Here is a 21,204-nt window from a genome sequence, read left to right as displayed (position 1 = left end):
ATGCAAAAGGATATGAGGTTTGTGAAGGGAAGTAGTGCTAAGGGGATGCTTATGAGATGCTGTAATCGTGTTATTTTCCAGTGGTGTCTCTTTATTTTTTTGCTATATTTATGTTAATTGGAAGCATTTGAGGTTGTCTTTCAGTCTTGTTTCAAATGTTGGTTGAAGTGCTGTTTTATCACAGTTACGTGATAGTTTACGTATCGGGTTGTATTTGAGATGTGCAGAGAGATCAAACAAACCCTTGTAGGTATAGCATTTAATTAAGTAACTACAGATACAGATGATAATATTAGAAAATATAACAAGAATTCCTAACTAAAGCCGGATGCCCAAACTAAAGATGCCGGGGAGAGAAGATGGCCAGTGAAACCAGCCATGGTGAGGACACTGCTGGACCGAGGGACAGGTAAGTGTCTGTATTTTAAAAGTCCGCAGCTACAGTTTTATGTAGCTGCTGACTTTTTTTTTTTTTTTTTTTCAGCTGGAACTCCGCTTTAAGGACACATTTTTTTGGTATGAAGTCACTTTAAAGTGTTACTAAACCCACAACAGTAAAATCAGTCTGTATATGCAGTAAAGCATGTTTGATATACTCACAATGGAACCTAAGGGGTTAATCCTCTGCATCGTGTAAAACGTCTGTGATCCTGACTTCTCTGATCCTCCCCTTCCAGTGCCCCCCTCTTATCTCCTATTGTGTGGACACACTCTGCACATGCTCAGTTTGGTGTGTATTGCTAGAGCACGTGTGTTTTTGTTTTTTTCTTGGGAGAGTGCATGTGATCAGCACTGTCCAGAAAGAGGTCAGGGGTTCTGCATCCTCCTAGAGCAGAAAGAAAACTCCTACAAGCTTTAACCAGTGCTCTGCTGAGCACTGACAGAAGTCACAAGACTGCTCTAACCGCTGATCAGAAAAGGTATTTAGCAGTTTATATTTACTAAAATAATTGCATGTTCTGTGTACTGTGGGAGACCAGATATAGTCAATGCAGGTTCCTGGGTTTAGTAACACTTTAATAAGGAAATATAAAAAACCTTAGTGTATGTGCCCAACAACGCATTAATTTTAAGAATGCCTTAAATGTGAGCATGCTTTGCATCAGAGATAACAAATAACCTGACTAGCAAGGCTTGCTTTTCTAGGTAGAGTGTTGAATTTGTAAAGCACTGTATAATTACCATTACTCTTTTTTTTTTTTTTTTTTTTTTAGGGTGTAGTCAGGTAGACTGTTCATGTTGTATGTGAAATGTTCCATGTCACTGCAGGAAATGTCATTGTATGTTCCAGGGATTTCACAATGAGTGGTTTTGTAGGAAGAATTCAGTCAGTGTAGAGCTTGTCCATTGCTATAGCAAACCAGACACATTTTTTTTTCTATATAGATGCTCAAAAGCCTAGCAGAGGTGAGCAGAGTCAGTTCTGTTGAGACTTCAGAAAGTTATTGAAAATCCAGTGTCATTGTACTTTTTATCTGATATAATGTAGAGCAAATGAGATGTTTTACCTGCCAAAGTATTTTGTATTTCAGTTTACCCAGTTCTAAAAATGTACAAAGCTCTACCACACAGCACAGCCCTACTTTATCACTTTGTCTCTGCTCTTTTCTTCTATCAGCATAATCCTTATAGTTAGGAAAGTTTGATTCCTATCGCCTGACGCCTGGGACATGTGGTTCTGGGTGCCGGGCAGGTAGTTTTTTTCTACCTTTAGCCCTGCTGCAGGCAAGCAGGTGGAAGCATTAGTCAGCAGCAATGCTGACTATTGCTTCCACACAGTGCCAGCCTCTGTGAGGTTTCCAGAGCTCTGCTTGCCAATCTGCGGGCCCAGCTCGCCATCTGCAAGAGAGGAGGGAGAAGAGCAAACAAGTCCACTCCCTTCTCCTTCTTGTGCTGACCCGTAAGTAACGTTACGATGTCACTTCCAGGTCCCCGTTGAGAGATTGTAATGCAATCCCCGGGAAAGAATGTAATACGGTGTGATGTGCACCTCATTACATTCAGTGGAGCAAAGGGGAGATATGCAGGGTCTTTTAGACCTTGGATGTCTCGGAGAACCTGTAACCAAAAATCATCACATAGGGGACTTTGTCCACTATGTGATTGAAAAAAAAAAAGTTAAAAAAATTGTTTTTTTTAATTGTAAAAAATGAAAGTTACACCCAAACACATACCATTTCCCCCCCCCCCCCAAAAAAAAATATATTGAGGCCCCCACATATATACGCATGTACAAACATAAAAGCACACGCTGGGGTGCCTATGCATGAAACCGTTGATTGCAATACACATCACATGTGTATTGCAATCAACACGCGCGCACCAGAATGAGAGCAATAATCCTAGTACCAGACCTCCTCCGTAACACTACACTGGTGACCTATAAAGTTTTAAAAAGTGTCGACCTATAGAGAATATAGGGTACTGAAGTTCGTTGCCATTTCGCACACAAATTTAAGGTTTTACAAGTTGGATATCTATTTACTCACTGCAACCTCCTCTTTTATATTTTACAAAAAATAGGGTAATTTTATTGCTTTTTTTGTGCCCTAAAGTTAAATTGCTTGTATTATTTATAAAAATTTTGCTGTAAAATCATGCGAGATAAATAATTGTAACTACTACTATTTTATTCTCTAGGGTCTCTGTTTTCAGAAGATATATAGTGTTTGGGGGTTTTATGTAATCTTCAGGCCTAAAATGATTTTTTAAATGTGTGCAAAAAACGCAAAAACGGCTCTGGCAGCGAAAGGGATAAAATATAAGCCCTGCCCCACCCTTTCCTGAAGAGCAGCCAATCGGTGCTCATCACACTGCAAGGTCTCCCCTCTCTCTGCTAGTCCCCGGTTGCGGTGCTGGAGAGACACAGGGAAGGGAGGAGGAGATAAACAGCGCAATGTTAAAAATATTACACGTTTAAGTCACCATAAAGCCTCTTTTGTTTTTAAAAGCCCCAGACATTCCTAAAATCACCTCCGATTTAAATACGGTTTTGTTTGAAAAATGTTTTTTTTTTTTATCTGGACAAGTAGATTTTCATGAGGGATAAGTAGATTGGGGCACCGATTTAGTCCCTGGACAAGTAGTTTTTTCAAAAATTACCACACCCCTGACATTACATGAGCACTTCTGCTTCGCTTAGCATGTGCTCTGCAGAATTGTAACTCGTTCCTACATGGGGACGCAGTGGCTGTATGGAACAAATTTGGACTTTCAGCTGTATCTGTAACGTGTCCCCATTCAGTAACAGACTGGTTGCATGCAGCCCCAGGTAGCTCCAGCCACATAAACAGCTTGTTTCTTTACAGGCCTCAGGGACTGTATAAATGAGGCCTTAATCTACCAACATCCTGCAAAGATGGACCCCTGCTGTGCGTGATCTCTCTTTTGCAGAAGTTCAACACGCCCATTACGGAGTCAGACCACTTGCCCTGCAGTCAGCAGGGCTCATGCTACTTGCTGATTGGAGACCTCTGGTACTGACTCTGCAAGGGGTGTAACAGACCACTGCAGAAGGACCATTGCTTCTGCACAGAGAGCAAGAGTCTACAGCAGTGGTCTCCAAACTGCGGCCTGGGGGCCAGATGCGGCCCTTTGCTTGCTTTTATTCAGCCCTTGGGGCACTATTTCAGTCACCGGCACCAATAATAGGGCATAGTTCCTCCCAATGACAACAACAATGGGGCACAGTTCCTTCCAGTGACACCAACAATGGGGCTCAATGGCACTAATGATGGGGTACAATTCCTCCCAATGACACTAGTGATGGGGCACAATTCCTCCCAATGACACAAACAATGGGCCCAGTTCCTCCCAATTACACCAGCAATGGGGCCCAATGATGGGGCACAATTCCTCCCAATGACACTAGTGATGGGGCACAATTCCTCCCAATGACACAAACAGTGGGGCACAGTTCCTCCCAATGACACCAGCAATGGGGCCCAATGATGGAGCACAATTCCTCCCAATGAAGTCAGTGTTGGGGCACTATTCCTCCCAATTATACCAGTGATGGGGCACTATTCCTCCCAATCACACCAATGATGGGGCACTATTCCTCCCAATTACATCAACGATGGGGCACTATTCCTATCAATGACACCAATAATGGGGCACTATTCCTTCCAGTGACACCAACAATGGGGCCCAGTTACACCAGTGATGGGGCACAGTTCCTCCCAATGACACCAAGAATGGGACATTGTTTACTCCAACTGATGCTGTGACATTTTCTACTCCCGATGGTCACAATGCCGGCTGCTCAAGTGTTAAGGACAGTAAACTGGCCCTTTTTGTTTAAAAAGTTTGGAGACCCCTGATCTACAGCATGCTGGCAGGTGACAGTCTTTCTAGTTAGGTTGTGGCTGATTTTTAAAGAAAACAAACTTCAACACTTTGCACAACATTTTGTTTTGAAGCAGCTGAAATGTATTTAGCTAACTTAATCTAAAAGTTCCATTGGGTTTTAATACTTTTTCATATAGATTAGATTGTTATATTTCGTAGTTGACAGTACCTTGAATCTATTATGCATAGTCAAAATCATGTCATCCTTCCGTTTTTGATAAAGGTTCATCCTGTGCTTTCTTTTTAGATTTTCATACATACAAACTTTTTTTTTTTTTTTTCCCTGTAGCTTGACTTGTGTCATATGACAAGGCTTCCGAACACATGTACAAATTGCCTCTTAATCACTTTTTCATTGTTATTGGCCATTTTTATAGTCTGCATTTTTTCTTCATATCTCTATCTTGCAAATCCATTTCAACAGATTCCCAGACAAATAATCTGCATCTTTGTCTTTCTTTCCTGCTGGCTATAGATGGATCAAAATTTGGATGGTTCAGCAAGGACAGGACAAATTTTGATCCATGTATTGACATCATGGTTGTACAGAATTCGATGTACCGTTTGACTTCTGTACAACAAAGCCTGTTGGGTTTTTCCAAATTGATCTGTGCTGCTGGCTATAGCCGGCAGCACTGATCATTGTATTCTGGCGGTCGGGAAAGCTTCCTGCCGTCAGAACACAATAGCACAGTGGGAGAATCAGATCATTTCTTTCATTCTACCTGGTGGTTAAATTAAAAAAAAAATTATAAATGTATGGGCTTGCCCCATTCGCAAAAAAAAACGCAATGCCAGGTGTTGCGCTTATGTGTGTTTTTGTTTATTTGGTTTTTTTTTTTCATTTTCTGTCATGCTGCATTTCAGTGGGTTGCCCTCTATGCGCAACAATTGCGGCAAAGTAGCTCATGCAGATTTTTGAGTTTCGAGCTTCATGCTTTCTTTAACCACTTGTTTGTTGTGATTTTTTTTTTCTCACAAATAGTGCACATCTGCTTGCCTTGTTTGGGGTGCCATTAACAATGAGCGACACTGCAAGTGGGACACGAGTTTCTTTGACTTTTGTAAATGCACACATTAATGCAAGCTTTTGAGGTCGAGTCGCTGGCATTGCCTTAGTGCTTGCCCTGTTACATAGGTTGCTGGTTTTGCTGTGGATGGGATTAACACTGTGGGACTGAGCACTGAACCCATCTGTTTGCTGGAGTGTTGCACAGATGTGCTGCGTTCCTTCCCATGAGGTAGTGTTGAAGAAAAATTTTGCCAATGCTGCTCTTGTTTGCAAGGAGCCACATGGAAACTCAATTACCTATGGTCATTGTATTAAAGAAGAAAAAGAAAGGGAGAAGGAGTCTCACAATAAGGGTCTCCCACCTTGCCAAGGGGATTTAATTGGTGCCACACCCTTTATAATCGGACACTGAAAGATACATAATCCTAACTAGAGAAACAAATAGGGCTTTGAAGGCACCATACCACAAAGTTAAATATTCAAAATGTTCTTACTTTTTTGAATATTTAATTTTGTGGTATGATGCCTTCAAAGCCCCATTAGTTTTTCTATTTAGGGTTATTTATCTTTCAGTACTTATGGTTATTCTCTTAACTGCCAGTAGCTGTCTGGGTTTTGTCAGTATCTAAGGCCTCACCTCGTACCCTGAGCCCTACGTTGTTCTGCTACCACATGCTTTCAACATGTCTGATTCTAGACACGGGGGACAGTCCCGCTATAAAATCTGACCCAAGCTCACACTACAAACTGTTCTAGGGTTTTGACAGCTTGCATCCTAATGGTGCTTGCACCTGCAGCCTGGAATCCTGTTTACCCCTCTGCTCCTTGAGTCTGTTCCATCATTGGACTCCTTTTTGGACTTCATCAGGTGTTGCCGCTTCCTTGGCCCTTTTGCCTGAAGTTTTTAAGGTTCTTTATGGCTCAAATTACCTGTTTATTTGCTTATTTTGACCACAGAGGCCATAAGTGTGCTCCGGCATCTTCTCCTGCAGATTCTGTGTCTGTTTTACCTGTGACCTTGGTGGCTTCTGAGACTAATTCTGAGTCACCCCGGTCCTTTACTGATCATCTTACACCTAAGGAGTTGCAATCTACAGCTATTACTACCAATTGAAATTAGACCATTTACATTTTTTTGTTTATAGTGTAAAAAATTAAATGCCCAGTGGCGATGAAATACCACCAAAAGAAAGCTCTATTTGTGTGAAAAAAAATAAACATTTCATATAGGTACAATGTTGCATGGCCACGCAATTGTCATTCAAAGTGTGACAGCACTGAAAGCTGAAAATTGGCCTGTCAGGAAGGGGATCAAAATTGCCTAGTAGGCAAGCGGTTAATGAGCAGTTTTTGGCAGGGGCGTTTTCTGGTTGGGAAAAACCCCCCAGAACTAGTGGATTTCAAAAGCTGTTTTTTAGCTGTAAAAATGCTGTAACACTGGTAAACCACGGCAAACCGGCATTTTTGAGCCATAAAAACCGCTAACACGGAAGAACGTGTGTAAACGCTAATGAAAAATTACAACTAACGTTACCAGTGTTTTTAAAATGCTCAGTGTACATGAGTCCTAGTAAAATACCCAGTTAGCGTAAAGTAGTATTAAACCCAAAAGCAAACATTCTATTGCAGCTTACCAAGTCTTAGAAGAAAGAAAGCATAAAAAGGAAACAAAATGCAGCCATCACATCTGCTTTCAACTGATGAACCAGCCAGCAACACAGCCGCTTTACAGAAGTTTAAGCTCTCCATCAGAATGTATCAGGTTACATGTATGAGACTATTTATTGCTGACGGGGGTGATTTAAAATTATCGGCTTTTCTTTATTAATTTATCCCAAAAAGAAAAAAAATGTTTGCTGTAACTGATAATAAAATGTTGGATGCAGTTTGGCTTCATTTTGGTATTTGTATTTAAATCAGATAATACATTTTAACACTCCCTTGCCCCTCAGACTGACAATGATGCTGTGTCTTGTGCTCATTCCTCTAAAGTGGTGTCTTACTAATACAGGTGGTGTGTTATTGGCTAGATCACCAAGTGAAAACAAAGAGGGGAGAAAGCTAAAGAAAATATAACTGATGCAGCCACTACATCTAATGATTGGTAAACTGCAATAGAATACACTTTTTTGGTTTTGGGTTTATTACCTCCTTAAATTTAAATATTTCCATTTTAAACTGAAATTGAAGATACCGTTTTACTAAATGATTTCTACTCAGTGGTGATGTTTGAATGGACCATTTAAAGAGGGGACGGCTGCTCATTTCTGGCCGTACCTCACCCCACAGCAATGACCATAAATTGGGCTTGAGACTAGGGTGGAGCTTCAGCCAGTATTAGAAATAAAGCTGTGCTTTTACTCTGTAATGGGGCCATCAGAATCAGAACAAGTGTTATATGCACTTGTTCCCTTGGGGGTTTAAAAAATGTTAAACATTTTGGTGAGAGCTCTTTTAAAAGCAAAGTAGGGTTTTTTTTGCCCAGTTATACTTGCCTAGGTGGATGCAACATCTGTTCAATGCTGGAGGATTTGGTGATCACATGGCCCCTGATTGCTGAGTTCTCACAGCTGAGAACTGTCAGTCACCACTGTCTGCTCTACCCGCTGCGAGGCTAAGCCAGGTGGCGTTCCAGACTCTAGGGTGGATCCTGACTTTGAAGTTGGGATCTCTCCCCAGGAACCGGCTGAGTGACGTCAGCTGACAGCGGTTCACAGGAGTGCAGAACGAACTCCTGTGAAAGAGCTTTGGCTGTACTTCTTCTTCTCCTTTTAAGCTACATATTCTTATAGAGATAAAAGGATATTAAACCATGATTAGCTTGTACTGCTTGGGCTATCTTCTGTACTATACTGTTTGTGTTTTGGTTTTTTAGGTTTTTTTTTTGTTTGTGTTTTTATATGGAAACATGAAGTGCCCCTACCTATGAGGCTATTGGTCTGCCTTCATGCGGCATTTAACTGCAGTTTTGCAACAATGTGCAAGAATGAGACTTTGAACACTGGCATGTAGAAAGTTATAATCCCTTTTTTTTTTTTTTTTAAATTTATTTTATTTTTTTCCATCTATAGTCATTTAGCTACAAGAGTGCAACAGTCCTTTTTTGCCTGTTTTTATTTCCTGCAAGGGGCAGTGATAAATGGCTGCCTTTCCCTACCTTGTCACTCTTGTGACCGCAGTCTCTCTTACATACAGGATTAAAAGCTACTGGGAACTAAACAATTTGTCACCCACATGAGAGCAGTGTAGCTAAAAATAAATGCGCCAATAAGTTCTTCAGCCCTCTGCTCTCCGTTAATTACACTATGATTGGCAGCAGAAATCTTGTGTGCACAGTCAGGGAAAAAAATCTATGTCTATTCTGAAATGCTATGGTGGCTTTTTAGAACCAGAGTTCATTTATTTAGTTGGAACTTTTATACACTTTAGAGTTGTCATAAAATCTGTCAAATTAAAGCAATACTAACCTGCAAAGCAAACATTTTATTATGTTGCCGCTTACCAATTCTTAGATGTGATGGCTGTATTTTCCTGTTTTCATCTGGTAATCTAGCCAGCAAGTCTGTTGTTTCTCAAAAGCCAAGCTCTCAAGCATATTGCATGCATGAGACAAACCATTTACTGCTGGTAGAGGTGAGTTAAAAGGAAAAAGTTTGCTGCAACCAATTATAAAGTGTGAGTTGTAGTTTGGCTTCAATTTTGTTATTGTATTCAAATCTGCTGGTACATCTAACACTCCTCTCCCCCCAGACTGACAATGTCACTGTCTGCTGTGTCTCCTGTGCTCATTCATCCGGAGTGGGGACACTCTAATACAATAGGTGTATTATTGGCCAGATCACCAGATGAAAACAGAGGGAAATAGCCAAAGAAAATAAAACACTGCAGCTACCACATCTATTGATTGGTAAGCTGTAATATAATACATTTGTTGGTCTTGGGCTTAATACCGCCTTAAATTTACATATTTCCATTTTAGCTGAGGTTCAAGATACCCCTTTACTAAGGGATTTCTACTCAGTGGTGTTGTTTGAATGGACCATTTTTTGCTGTTTGGAATCAGATGGTAAATTCAAAACTTTAATACTCAGCATATCAGCCGTGTTAATCCAGAAACAGGTTTTGCAGCATCTGCAATTTCAGCAGATACAGTCTGGCTGCTTATGGGTCAGGGATGACTGCTTCAGACTTTCTCAATACACTGCAACCACATTAAAGTCATATGACAGCTATGTAATTTTGCCTTGTTCTCAGTCGGAGATTAATTTAGTAGCTCTAATCATAACATATAAAAAGTCCTGAATGAACCTTCCGCATAATGCTATACACTCTCTCTAGCAAACTTTCCATAACCGGTATTTTTGATCATTGCAGGTACATTGCAATATGTGTTTAATTTGACCAACTGTGTCAAAGTAATCCCTCTCTGGCCAGTGCCTGCTCTGCTCTGCAAATGCAAAATACCTACTTTCTTATAGCATGCTTCAGTGCATGTGACATCTGCATTTGCTTTATTTATTTATTTTTTTGGCCCCTGTTAATCCTGCCAGTAACACACTTTCTTCCCCAACACTCACTCTTGGTACTGTGTCTATGGAGTGTATTAGGACTATATCTCCCCCTCTCCTCTTCTCTATAACATAATGAGATGTGTTCTGTAGTCCTCAGAGATAGGTCGGAATAATGTTAAAGGATAAGTTCACCTTTTCGACAAAAATAATAAATGTACATTTTTTTTTTTTTGCAGGTAAAGAAATGTGCATTTATTATTTTTGTCCAAAGGAGCCTGTAAAGCATTGCAGCAGCGATCAGTAGATCGCTGATGCCATACAGGTTTCCTGCAGACCTGTCAGAATATCTGCTTGCCCTATGTGATGTACGAGCAAGCAGATATACTGAGGGGAAGCTACAAGCCCACAGCTGCTAAGGCTGCCGGGACTTTGCAGTTCATTCATTCATCCACGGAAGTCAGTGAATGAATGATGTTTGCCTTGTGGGCGGAGCTCTGCATGGCCACGTTGTATTCAAATTTGACAGAAAGAGGAACAGAGAAGTCCCCCCATACTAATCTGTCAGAGGGAGGGGGGTGGCAGCTGCCGCTATTGGAACATGTTGCACCCTGCTCCACAGCTCCGTGGTAGTTGATTGAAAACTACAAGCCGACAGCCGCTAAGGCTTCTGGGACTTGTAGGCACTCATTCACAGGAGAAGTTTCCCCATACTATCTGTAAGGGCACGGCTGCAGATATGGGAACATGTTACAAGTTCCACCCTAAAAACGGATGTAACATGTTCCAAAGGTGAACTTATTCTTTAACTGATAACAGCATAAGCAGACTGTCCAGGAATTTATCAGCTCACATGATTTCTGGCAGGATCATATGCATTTTTTGGTACTCCTCAAACTAATCTATATATAAAAAAAAATATGGTATATCTAGCAGACCAAATGGGAGCTAAAAGAAGTTGGTAGGGTTTTTCGTATACTTGTTTCGTATACTTGAAATATATTTGTTCAATGACATGAATGTTGAGAACCAGGTCAAGCAGTCTTGTGACAATGTTTAAAGTTTAGAGGAAGTGTGATTTTTATTTATTTATTTATTTTTTTTGCTTAGTAGAAACTGTTCTACATACTTTTTATAAAATGAAGCGGTCAGCTATTTTAAACTTTCAAAATAAAGCCTCATGCACACATGCTATTAGTGACAGTTGCGACAAGTATCCAGTGTATTCCTGCACCTGGATTCATGAGTAGATGAGGATAGTTGCGTCCGCTCAGCCTTTACGAAGCAAAAAAGTGTCCCCCGCTGTCGCCGAGTGTTCTTATGTAATCACACATAGAGCAGTTTGATTACCTGCAGTTAGGGACAGATGATCACCCTTGAATGCAAGCGTTTGCAACTAAGGGCGATCATACATGGTTCGAATTCCGAACGATTTTTCGTCTGAAAATCGAAAACGTAGTTCGCTCGGTATTTCGATGGTGCCATCAATGATTTAGAAAATCAGCCGACCATAAAGTTAACCTCATATAACAGGCGAAACTTCTGTTCCTTCCAGGTCACTGCTCATGTGCATAATCTTTTCGGGAAAATGATCGTACGATTTGACAATCATTGAGTCAAAAATTAGTAGTTTTTCACAAACATTCCAACATGCCCGATCACCAAAAAGGGGAGGAACCACAAAAATTGGCTGGTGCCATCGACCCACTAACAGAGCGAAAATCTGCCGATTATTCTTGGGTACGATTTTCGGACGAAAAATCGGTCGAATTTTGACCCATCTATGGCTGGCCTAACTGCCGGCAATTAGAGGCAATTAGACATGCGAATACCTAGATAGCGGTGGCCCCTGTCAGCCTGTCATTGTACAGGCGGAGCGGCCACATCTGTCTGCCACTACCTGTGAATCCAGCCACAGGAATATGCTGGGAGCTTGGGGCAACTGGCATTAATCTCATATATAAATGAGGCTTCTATTACCATCAATATCCAAAAAGCCTATTATTTGCTCCTCTCTGATTTAGCTTTTCTTTGTTTCCAGGGCTTGAATTTCTCAAACTTCTTGGCTATGCCCTGATAACTGCCTGTGCTGGTAAAGCTGGCCAATACAATATGTGAAATTTGCTATGTGGGGGACTCTGTTGGCCCCCTACCACCCAATATCTTTCAATTGAAAATCTGAAGTATGAAAAGTTGTGCCCCTAATAAAGTGAAAATAAATCACAGGCCCACTAATAATGTTGTTTTGTTCAATAACTTATTAAATAGAAGGCAACCTGTAATACCTACACCTATACTGGTCTTGACTGACAAGCTTAAAGTATTACTAAACCTACAACAGTAAAATCAGCCTGTATATACAGTAAAGCATGCTTGTTATACTCACTGTGGAACCTAAGGGGTTAATCTTCTTCATTGTGTAAAAAGGCTGTTTGATTCCGGTTTTCCTGATTCTTCCCTTTTTCCACAGTCCCCAATCCATCTGCTGATAGTACAGAGCCCTAGGAGGCACTTTGCACATGCTCAGTTTGGTGTTAAATACTAGAAGGGTTTTTTATTTTTTGGAGGGTGCATATGATCGGCACAGGGCCAATCGGCACTGTCCAGACAGAGGGTTAGGGGGACTAGCAGCCTGTTATCAGACAGAGGAGAATGAAAACTCCTCCTGCAAGCTTTACCCAGTGCTTAGCTGGACACTGATAGAAGTCACAAGACTGCTATATATTGCTGATGCGAAAAGGTTTTTAGCAGTTTTATATTTACTACAATAATTTCTTTTCCCTGCTCTGTGTACTGTGAGAAACCAGATATAGTAAATGCAGGGCCCTGGGTTTGATAACACTTTAAGGTTTATCTTTTCATTTGTTGATTTGAATTCAATGGTGTTTACTTGTGTTATAGCAACTAGTCATTTCATTGTACAGTAAAGCTGGTCACATAAAGGATGGGTATATTGTTCTTCGTGCTTTTCTGACGGCCTGACACTGTGTTGTACCATTATATGTATGCAGGCCTTTTTCTGTACAACAAAGACTTCTCCTTTAGCCATGACACATTTATTTTACCCGAGTAAAGTTTGTAAAGCACTGCGCAGATTGTTGGTGCTATATAAATCTTATATATTAATAATTCCATAGCAGTATTATGTTAATGTAATGGGTAGTCTTTCTACGGTCATTTAGAACTTTACCAAACCATATTTTCTGTGCCTTTTTGCTCCAGTCTAGGCACATTCAAGCTATAAAAAAAACAAGCTCCTTGTTGTGGGTATTTTGCTGACTTATGCATTGTCCTCTCTTGTTATTTCCTTTACCAAACTGAAGCTAGATACAGGGAGGGAGTGTGTTTATACTGTATTATGAACACTGACAGTCCTATGGTAGAAAGTCCAAAGATTTCCGGATTTTTGAATTTGTAAGGTACCAGTGCCTGATGCTGCTTAATGTACAGTGATTTATTTTGCATTTTGTTTCATAATCTATATTTGTTTTGTGTCTTGTTATAGGATCTCAGTTTACCCAATGGTACCCCAGCAGATACTTCAAGTCCAGCATCATCATCCTCACTTCTTAACAGGCTACAACTAGATGATGACATGGATGGAGAGACAAGGGACCTCTTTGTTACTGTTGATGACCCAAAGAAGCATGTGTGCACTATGGAAACTTATATAACCTATCGTATTATGACCAAGGTAAACCAATGAAACACTGATTGAAAGAATGAATGTTATTTAAAGTAAAAGCTATTTAAATTATCAAATATAATCCATTAGCACTTAAGCAGCAACTAGTAAGAAAGTGACACTTGTAAAAGGTAAATGAGCATGTAATCCATGGCTCTGGAAAAATCAGGAGAATCTGCACTGTCGTCTGAGTAGTAACTGCTGTGTTTAGCAGTTGGTCGGGGATTAATATTGGGCCATTCCAACTTCATCAACACTTTTTAACATACAAGGACGATATGTCTTCTGCCATGTTAAAGTATATTATTTTTGTACTTCTCCCCCATGTCTGAATGCTAATGGAAATCTATCACTGAAAATGTTTACAAATATACTGTACACGTATGTTTCTGAATGTACTATGGCAACATAAAGAATTAGGAAAAAAAAAATGAAAGCCAAGGCATATTGTCTCTGAATGTCAACCTCTTCCCCACTCATGTAAATGACAATAGCTGTCATCACACACACTTGGTGTAAAAAAAAAAAAAAAAAATACTTTTGAGGGCATTTGAGGTTTTTTTTTTTTTTTCCCCTGCCTATAACACCACTTCATGTTAGCCTATGTGTACATACACACGTAAGCGTTTAGAGATTTGCATGGCAAGTTGCACCCTATTTTCCGCAGTTACAGCGGTCATATCTGTGCGATTCCAACTTGGTCGGAGCCGCACCAATTTCTAAAGTAGTGCATGCAATACTTTAGGTGCAACTTTTACGCCGCAGATGTCTTGCAAGTCGCATCCCAAGTCAGAATACTATATGAATTTGAAATTGGAGTAGTGTGACTGAGGTGTAACCCCTAGAGACATTCAGTGCTTGAACGTTCATTTCAAAGGCCATCGTCCTGTATTCACGTCATTGTATTAAGTAGGGATTGTATTAAATTGGGCGTTCACTGCAATTGCAGTTTATTCTTTTCTGAAACCGGAAGTTTCACTCACAAATCAGTCCAGTTCCAATTTATCTTCCAGAAGAACACACCAGTGAAGGCTTCCCTCCTCCCTTTGATACACATATGCCTGGAAGTCCTTTCATTGTGCGTGTTAAAGTCACATACATCGCTAGATTGCATTTCAGTGTCCCTTACTTGGGAATCCGTCTGACACCCTCTATATCTTCTCTGTACAAGCTCAATTATCCACCATTTATTTAAAAAAAACTAGAAGAGGATTTACGGGTTTGGACAACTCAAGATCTATCCTGCCTAGGCAGTATCCATTTGATTAAAATTACTACCGCATATCTATATTATTTCCGCTCATTGCCGATCGCTATAATCCCTTCGGAATTGGCTAAATTTCAAGCCAAACTCATTTGCCTCATCTGGAATTGTAAGGGGCACAAGCTATCCAAACAGGTTCTCTTTGCTCATAAAACGGCTGGGGGGCTGGGTCTCCCCAACTTGTTGCATTATTACCAAGCTGCCCAGGTAGCTCAACTTTCAGTGGTATATTCCCACTCTGAAAAACCAGACTGGATAGCTATGGAACGAAGTGCAGCTAAACTTGGTCCCTCTGGACTTTCTCAAATGGCAGCCACATCAACTGCGAATGCCAATCCTAGCCCCTACCCTGTCAAACTCACTGAGTGTCTGGGACAAAGAGCTGAATAATCCCCCCTTAAAGCATTAACCCATTTTTTCAATAATCCTGCTTTCCCTCTGGGTCTTGAACCTGAAGCCTTCCGGTGGTGGCTAAATAAGGGCCTTTACCGACTAGGTCATTTTCTCACTCCTAGCGGCCCTTTTACCTTACAGCATTATCAATCCAAACTAAAAATGCCTTTCTCTGAAACATTTCATTTTTTTTTAAATTGCACACCTTTTGCGCTCTCTAGGCTCTGCAGTAACAAATAATCCCGCAGTTACTGCTTATGCATCTTAGTGCACAACAGGACACAGGCCATAGGGGAGGGATATTGACAATCTACAGGCTGCTGCTTGTTTCCACTGGTAAGTTCACCTATATGAGTGCTTGGGACTCAGAAAGCCAATGCTCTATATCTTTCTTGGAGGCGAGATCTATTTTCCACCTGGCCTATAAAGGCATTCTTAATATCTCCCTTAAGGAAGAAAATATAAAGGTAATGACTAGATGGTATATGGTCCCTGCTCTGCTTTCGAGGCTATATCTGACTTCCACTTCCCTCTGTTTTAGGGGCTGACGGTTACTGGGTTCGATGTATCATCTCTGGTGGGAGAGTCCAAAACTACATGGATTCTGGAATAGAGAGTTTTTTTCTCTGATCGCAAGGTCACTGGGCCCCCGGTCCTACTGTCACCCCGTATTGCACTTTTGGATGATCCAGTGGAGGACCTACCACGCTAAAGAGCTGTGTTTTTTTTTTTTTTTTTTTTTTTTAATGCTCCTAGCATCCAAGCTCATGATATGGCCTATCTTGGAAAAAACATACGGTCTTTATGTCACTGTACAGACATAAGGTCTCCTGGATAGTGTTGAACGAACAGCTTGCTAGTGTGCTCACTGATGCTGTCAAACGATTTGAGGCAATATGGGAACCTTGGGAAAAATATGTTCATGTGGATTTATAGAGGTTCCTTTCTGGAGTTTCAGACTGGAGCCATACTCCTCCCCTCCTCCAGGAATCCACCCCTTTCCTTTCTTTTCTTTCTTTTTTGTTTCCTTTCGTTTTCTCTTTTATCTGCTATGGCCTATTTCGGTTTATTTTAGTTGGCTCTTCAGGGCCGAGTCGTGGTATATATTGGAGATACGGCCTGGGCCCTTTAGTCCTGATCGTAGTTTGACCTTCTCAGGTAGTACTCCTGCTAGGGGACCCTGACACTGTAATGTACAGTTTCTTTGGTCTTCCTGCCTATGATTTGCCATTGTTATCCCCTTTATTTCCCATGAATGTGAGCCAGGGCCTCGGCCTCATACTAACTATTGTAATAAATATTATGGTATTGATTCTTGCTCTTACTAAATTATCTGTTTCTGAACTCTGTACTTGTGATAATAAAAAGATTGAAAGTAGATTGCATTTCAGTGTATTCAATGTGATTTGTAGGTAGCTGTTTGTAAGAAATGTGTCCATTGTTTGGGTTTCTGAGGGGAATGTGTACAAGCATATTGTAACTTCAGTTTATGTGATTGTATTGCAGTTTTACAGATCTGTTCACAGAAGAAAATTCAGTTTTGGAATTAAACACAATGCTGCTTCTGTCAGTTTTTTGTTAGCTAGCTGTCGGCTGTTAGTGGGACAGCATAGCCATAATAAATTATTTTTCTGGACATTAAAATGAATGAATGTCAAAATGCTTGATGCGCCTATTTGTGTTTAAAAAATGCAGCTTTCTGCATGTTTTTAATGCTGCTGTCTCCTTCCAGGAGAATAGTGTTTAGGCTTCAAGCTGGTCATGCACTGTTAGAATTTCAACGAATTCAGAGGAAACAACCAAAATTGTAACAATGCCAGGTCACTCAATCAACCTTCATTGAAGGAGCTAGTCCAAATACTGTTGGCCGAACGGAGCCTTCAGCCAATCCGCTGCAGGCACTAATTGGGTATTCAGCTGTAAGCTAGCCCAGCCCAGTATGGATGGAGGAATCTGTTAGTATGCTTTCGTTCAGCCCACAGATTGAGCAAAAAAAAAATCTATTAATGCAAGGTCAGCTTAAAGTGTTGGCTTACCTTTTACAGAACAAAATGAAAAAGGTGAATGAACACCGTACATCCTGCCCCCCCTCTCCTGGTCCCCGCTGTACTTACCACCTCCTAGGATTCAGAGCTGTCATTGCCCATGCAACTGGTGCAGTGGTATGGGAATTTTAAGTCCCCTCTCTTCTCTGTGCAGTGCTTACGGGAAGGATCAGAACGATAATAATTGGTCAGCACCATCACAGAGCTTTTGCATATTTGCATTTAGGAATGGATTGTGAAAACACAGTTGATGTAAGTTGAGAAAAAAAACCTCTGTGTCTTTCCCTTTTTTTTTTTTCCCAGACAACACGAGTAGAGTTTGACTTCCCTGAGTATTCCATACGCCGAAGGTACCAGGACTTTGATTGGTTGAAGAATAAACTTGAAGAAACCCAGCCCACTCACTTCATTCCCGTAGGTAGTATGTTGCTGCTGTTTGGATAAGCTGTGCAGAAGTAGTGACCTAAGGAGTCTAAGTTTTGCTGATGCTTCTGCATGTTTCGGTGTTTAGTGTGACTATGTATTTAGTTTTTTTTTATTGATTTATTATATATCATAGTGAAGAATTGTTTAAATATTTGATGTATGTATAAGGAGCCCAGCTACAATTTTGACAATTTTTTTTTTATTGGGACAGTTTCTTTTGGTGCTGCATGCTTTGTGCTTGGGACTGATTACATAGAGGCCTCCATGATGAGCATGTAGCAGAATAAGGGTTATCGTTAGTGCTTAGTTTGTGTTTAAAGTGGTTGTAAAGCTTAATTTTTCTTAAACTAATAAACAGGATGTACAGAGCAGTCCCTAAACCCCCTTTTCTGGGGTCCCTTCTAGAATTCTCCTTTTCTCTGTGCCCCACCATAGAAGGCTGCTTCCTGTGAGTTCTCTTTCAAACTGGGCTGTGTGTATCTATAGACACACACAGTTTGGCTTGACCCCGCCTATCACTCCTTCATCACAGGATTTGATTAACAGCAGCAGGAGCCAATGGTTCCCATTTGAGGAGAGGAAGTGAAAGCAGCGCTGTTGCATTTGGGCACCCTTCTGAATTGAGATAGTACTCTGGTAAGTATAACGGGGGGGGGGGGGGGGAGGATATAAGCAATGATGCATTTTTTTACATTAATCCAGGAAATGCATTAAGGTTAAAAATGTCCTGTCTTTACAACAATTTAGGTTCGTGTTCAGCTCCTTTTCGGGATTATGTTGGAAATAGTTAGGTTTTAGGAGCTTGTTACCAGGGTTAGGTTTTAAGTAGAAGGGATTACATGTCAAGAACTAATTTTTAGGTATAGTTAAAGTAGTACTAAAGCCCAATCATTTTATTAACGTACTGCATTTACAGCATTATGGTAAAAAAAAAAAAGTCCCAGTTCATTTACAACCCTTCCTATTCTCAAAACACTTACCTACTGTGCCTTACAGTCGTGGTGTTCCGTGAATTTCCGATTTGTAGAGTAGACTGTGAGTGTTTGGGAGCAATTGGTTTCAGCAGACGTCTAAGGAAAGGGAGCAGTTCTGTGGCTTTCTGGGCGTTGTGTGTTTCAACAGACACACACAGCCCTGGATGGCAGCGTGCACACACAGGTATTTCCTTGGCAGCCTACTAAATAAATGAGACACCTGCAAACAGGAGGTGTGGTGGGAGAGAGGCAGCAGTACAGGGACTGTCTAAGGAAAAAAGGCACATTTTAAAGGAAGCAAACTATATGATATCTAGACTTTCTTTTTGATATCTTAAAAAAATGTTTAGTGTCACTTGAAATGTATGGTCTCTCTTTAGTAAAGTGGTTCTATTTTTAGGGATTATTTTAGGGAATTTTATTTTTGGGGGTGATTGATGGAGGATAAAATGCTGACTAGTAGAGCAGTTCCCATGGCTATACTCCCATTCCAAAAATAAGCCCCAGATTCCTTGAATTGATAAAAATGTGTCTGTTTTAAAACAGCATGCAATTTTACTGAACATGAACAATTGAATGATCACTGTATTTGATAGGGATGTTCTATGAGCTCTGTACTATTGCATTGCTCCCAGTTAAATAGGTGTGTTTTAGATGTCGTTCTTTGGAAGTGTCTCAAAGTAGAAATCTGTTGATTTACACCAAAATATGAATGTTGGAGTCGCATTACATATATTTCCTTAATTATATTAGTTAATTTCCGCAATCCTGTAATTAAACTGGCTTTTCACAAGTCAAGCTGTACAGCCAGCTGGTTTGTAAGTGCTGGCCTGGCAATACAAGCTCATTTGGGAATGTAGAGCAAAATTTGCTGATTTTTTTTTTTTTTTGGTATTGTTATTAATTAGGGGCACTACAAAACGCAAACTGCATTGGTGGGAACCAGGCCTGCAATGCATTGAAAACGCATTTAAAAAATGCACACGTGTTGCCTTTTTGATGCGTTGCATATTTTTTATCTGCCCAACAACAAGTCGTGTCCCTTCCCCCCCAAAAAAAAAATTCAAAGAACATAAAATGCATAAAAAAAGTCAAAAACATGCGTACAAAAACGCAAAACGCACTGCAAAATAGACAAAATGCTAATTGCATTGGTGTGAACCAGGCCTGAAATGCATTGAAAATGCACACGTGTTGCGTTTTTGATGCATTTTTTTTGTCACATGACCTATGAAAAACACACCCTAAACGTGGTAAAACCGTTGGTAACAAACGTTTTCAGTGGCCATTATTGGCACATTTTTTCCTATTGGCAAAATAACTATTTTCGGCCGCCAATATATCAGTGCATTCCTAATAACATGTATTGGCAACAGTCAGTTTGCTCATCGCTGGTTGTGAAATGCTGCATTTATTGACCAGTGTAAAATCTAAGTTTCTACAGTCAGACAGTTTGACAGTCCAAGACAAGGCTATTTGCTTTCTTTTCATATAAACAGTCTGACATCCCAGTTTAAATAAATTATTAGTGGTTGTAAAGGCTTAAGGTTTTTTTTTTTTAAGATACAAGAGTTCCAAAAAAGTTGGGATGCTGTGTAAAATCTACATAAAAACAGAATGCAATGATTTGCAAATCTCATAAACCCATATTTTATACACTATAGAAAATTGAAACCATATCAAATGTTTAAACTGAGAAAATGTACCATTTTAAGAAAAAAATAAGGTAATTTTGACATTGATGGGTGACTTTCTTCTCTTTACCTCTGAGACACTCTGACTCTCTAAATACTCTTTATACCCAATCATGTTACTGACCTGTTTCCAGTTAACCTACCCTAACCAAAGTAGTTCTAAAATGTTCTTCCGATTCTTCCTTCTTGGTACCACTTAGCTTGTTGCTACCCTGTCTCAGCTTTTTTGAGATGTGTTGCTGCCATCAATTTCAAAATTACTTTATTTTTTTTCTTAAAATGGTACATTTTCTCAGTTTAAACATTTTGATTTATTTTCTAAAGTGAATAAAATAAGGGTTTATGAGATTTGCAAATCCTTGCATTCTGCATGCTCCTTGCATTCTGTGTTTTATGTAGATTTTACACAGTAACCCAGCTTTTTTGGATTGGGGTTTTAAAGACCTTTCAAGATTAGCCCCCAACCCCCCAGCCCACACAGTTTCTCCTATAGCAAATGGCTTGCTCTGGGGGCACTCAGAAGGGAGGAGTAACCCAGAGCAGTGGTGGGGGACCCCAGAAGAAGAGGTTTGGGGCTGCTTTGTGCAAAACCTCTGCACAGAGCAGGAAAGTATAACGTTTGTTATTAAAGAATAAGTGAACCATTAGAATCACTTTAAGGATTGGAAATAGTTTTACACATTCAATCCTTCTCTCTCTAAATTGCTCTTTTGCTTTAATGCACTTTTCTTTATATTTTTTTAAATGACATTACATTAGCAGTTTAAAGTCCTTTAACCAAAGTGAAATATTTCCTCCTTTTTATTTTTGCCTGCAAGCATTGTGAAATGAGTCTTGATTTGTGGAAGTGTGT

The 21,204-nt window shown here is 40.2% G+C and overlaps 1 protein-coding gene across 1 annotated transcript in view; it reads left to right on the top strand.

The window, feature by feature from the left end:
• Positions 1–21,204, top strand: part of SNX30 (sorting nexin family member 30) — a 71,771-nt gene that overhangs the window by 27,503 nt on the left and 23,064 nt on the right. Inside the window, exons 2-3 of the mRNA XM_089670926.1 lie at positions 13,376–13,564; positions 17,561–17,671. Coding sequence (XP_089527052.1) covers positions 13,376–13,564; positions 17,561–17,671 — 300 coding nt within the window. The remainder of the gene's footprint in view (positions 1–13,375; positions 13,565–17,560; positions 17,672–21,204) is intronic.

Source organism: Staurois parvus, unplaced genomic scaffold (assembly GCF_062004578.1).
Source record: "Staurois parvus isolate SC_StPar_1 unplaced genomic scaffold, SC_StPar_1.0 ptg000096l, whole genome shotgun sequence".
NCBI lineage: Eukaryota > Metazoa > Chordata > Amphibia > Anura > Ranidae > Staurois > Staurois parvus.
Note: the sequence above shows the minus strand (reverse complement) of the source record. Positions and strands in the feature narration are given on the sequence as shown.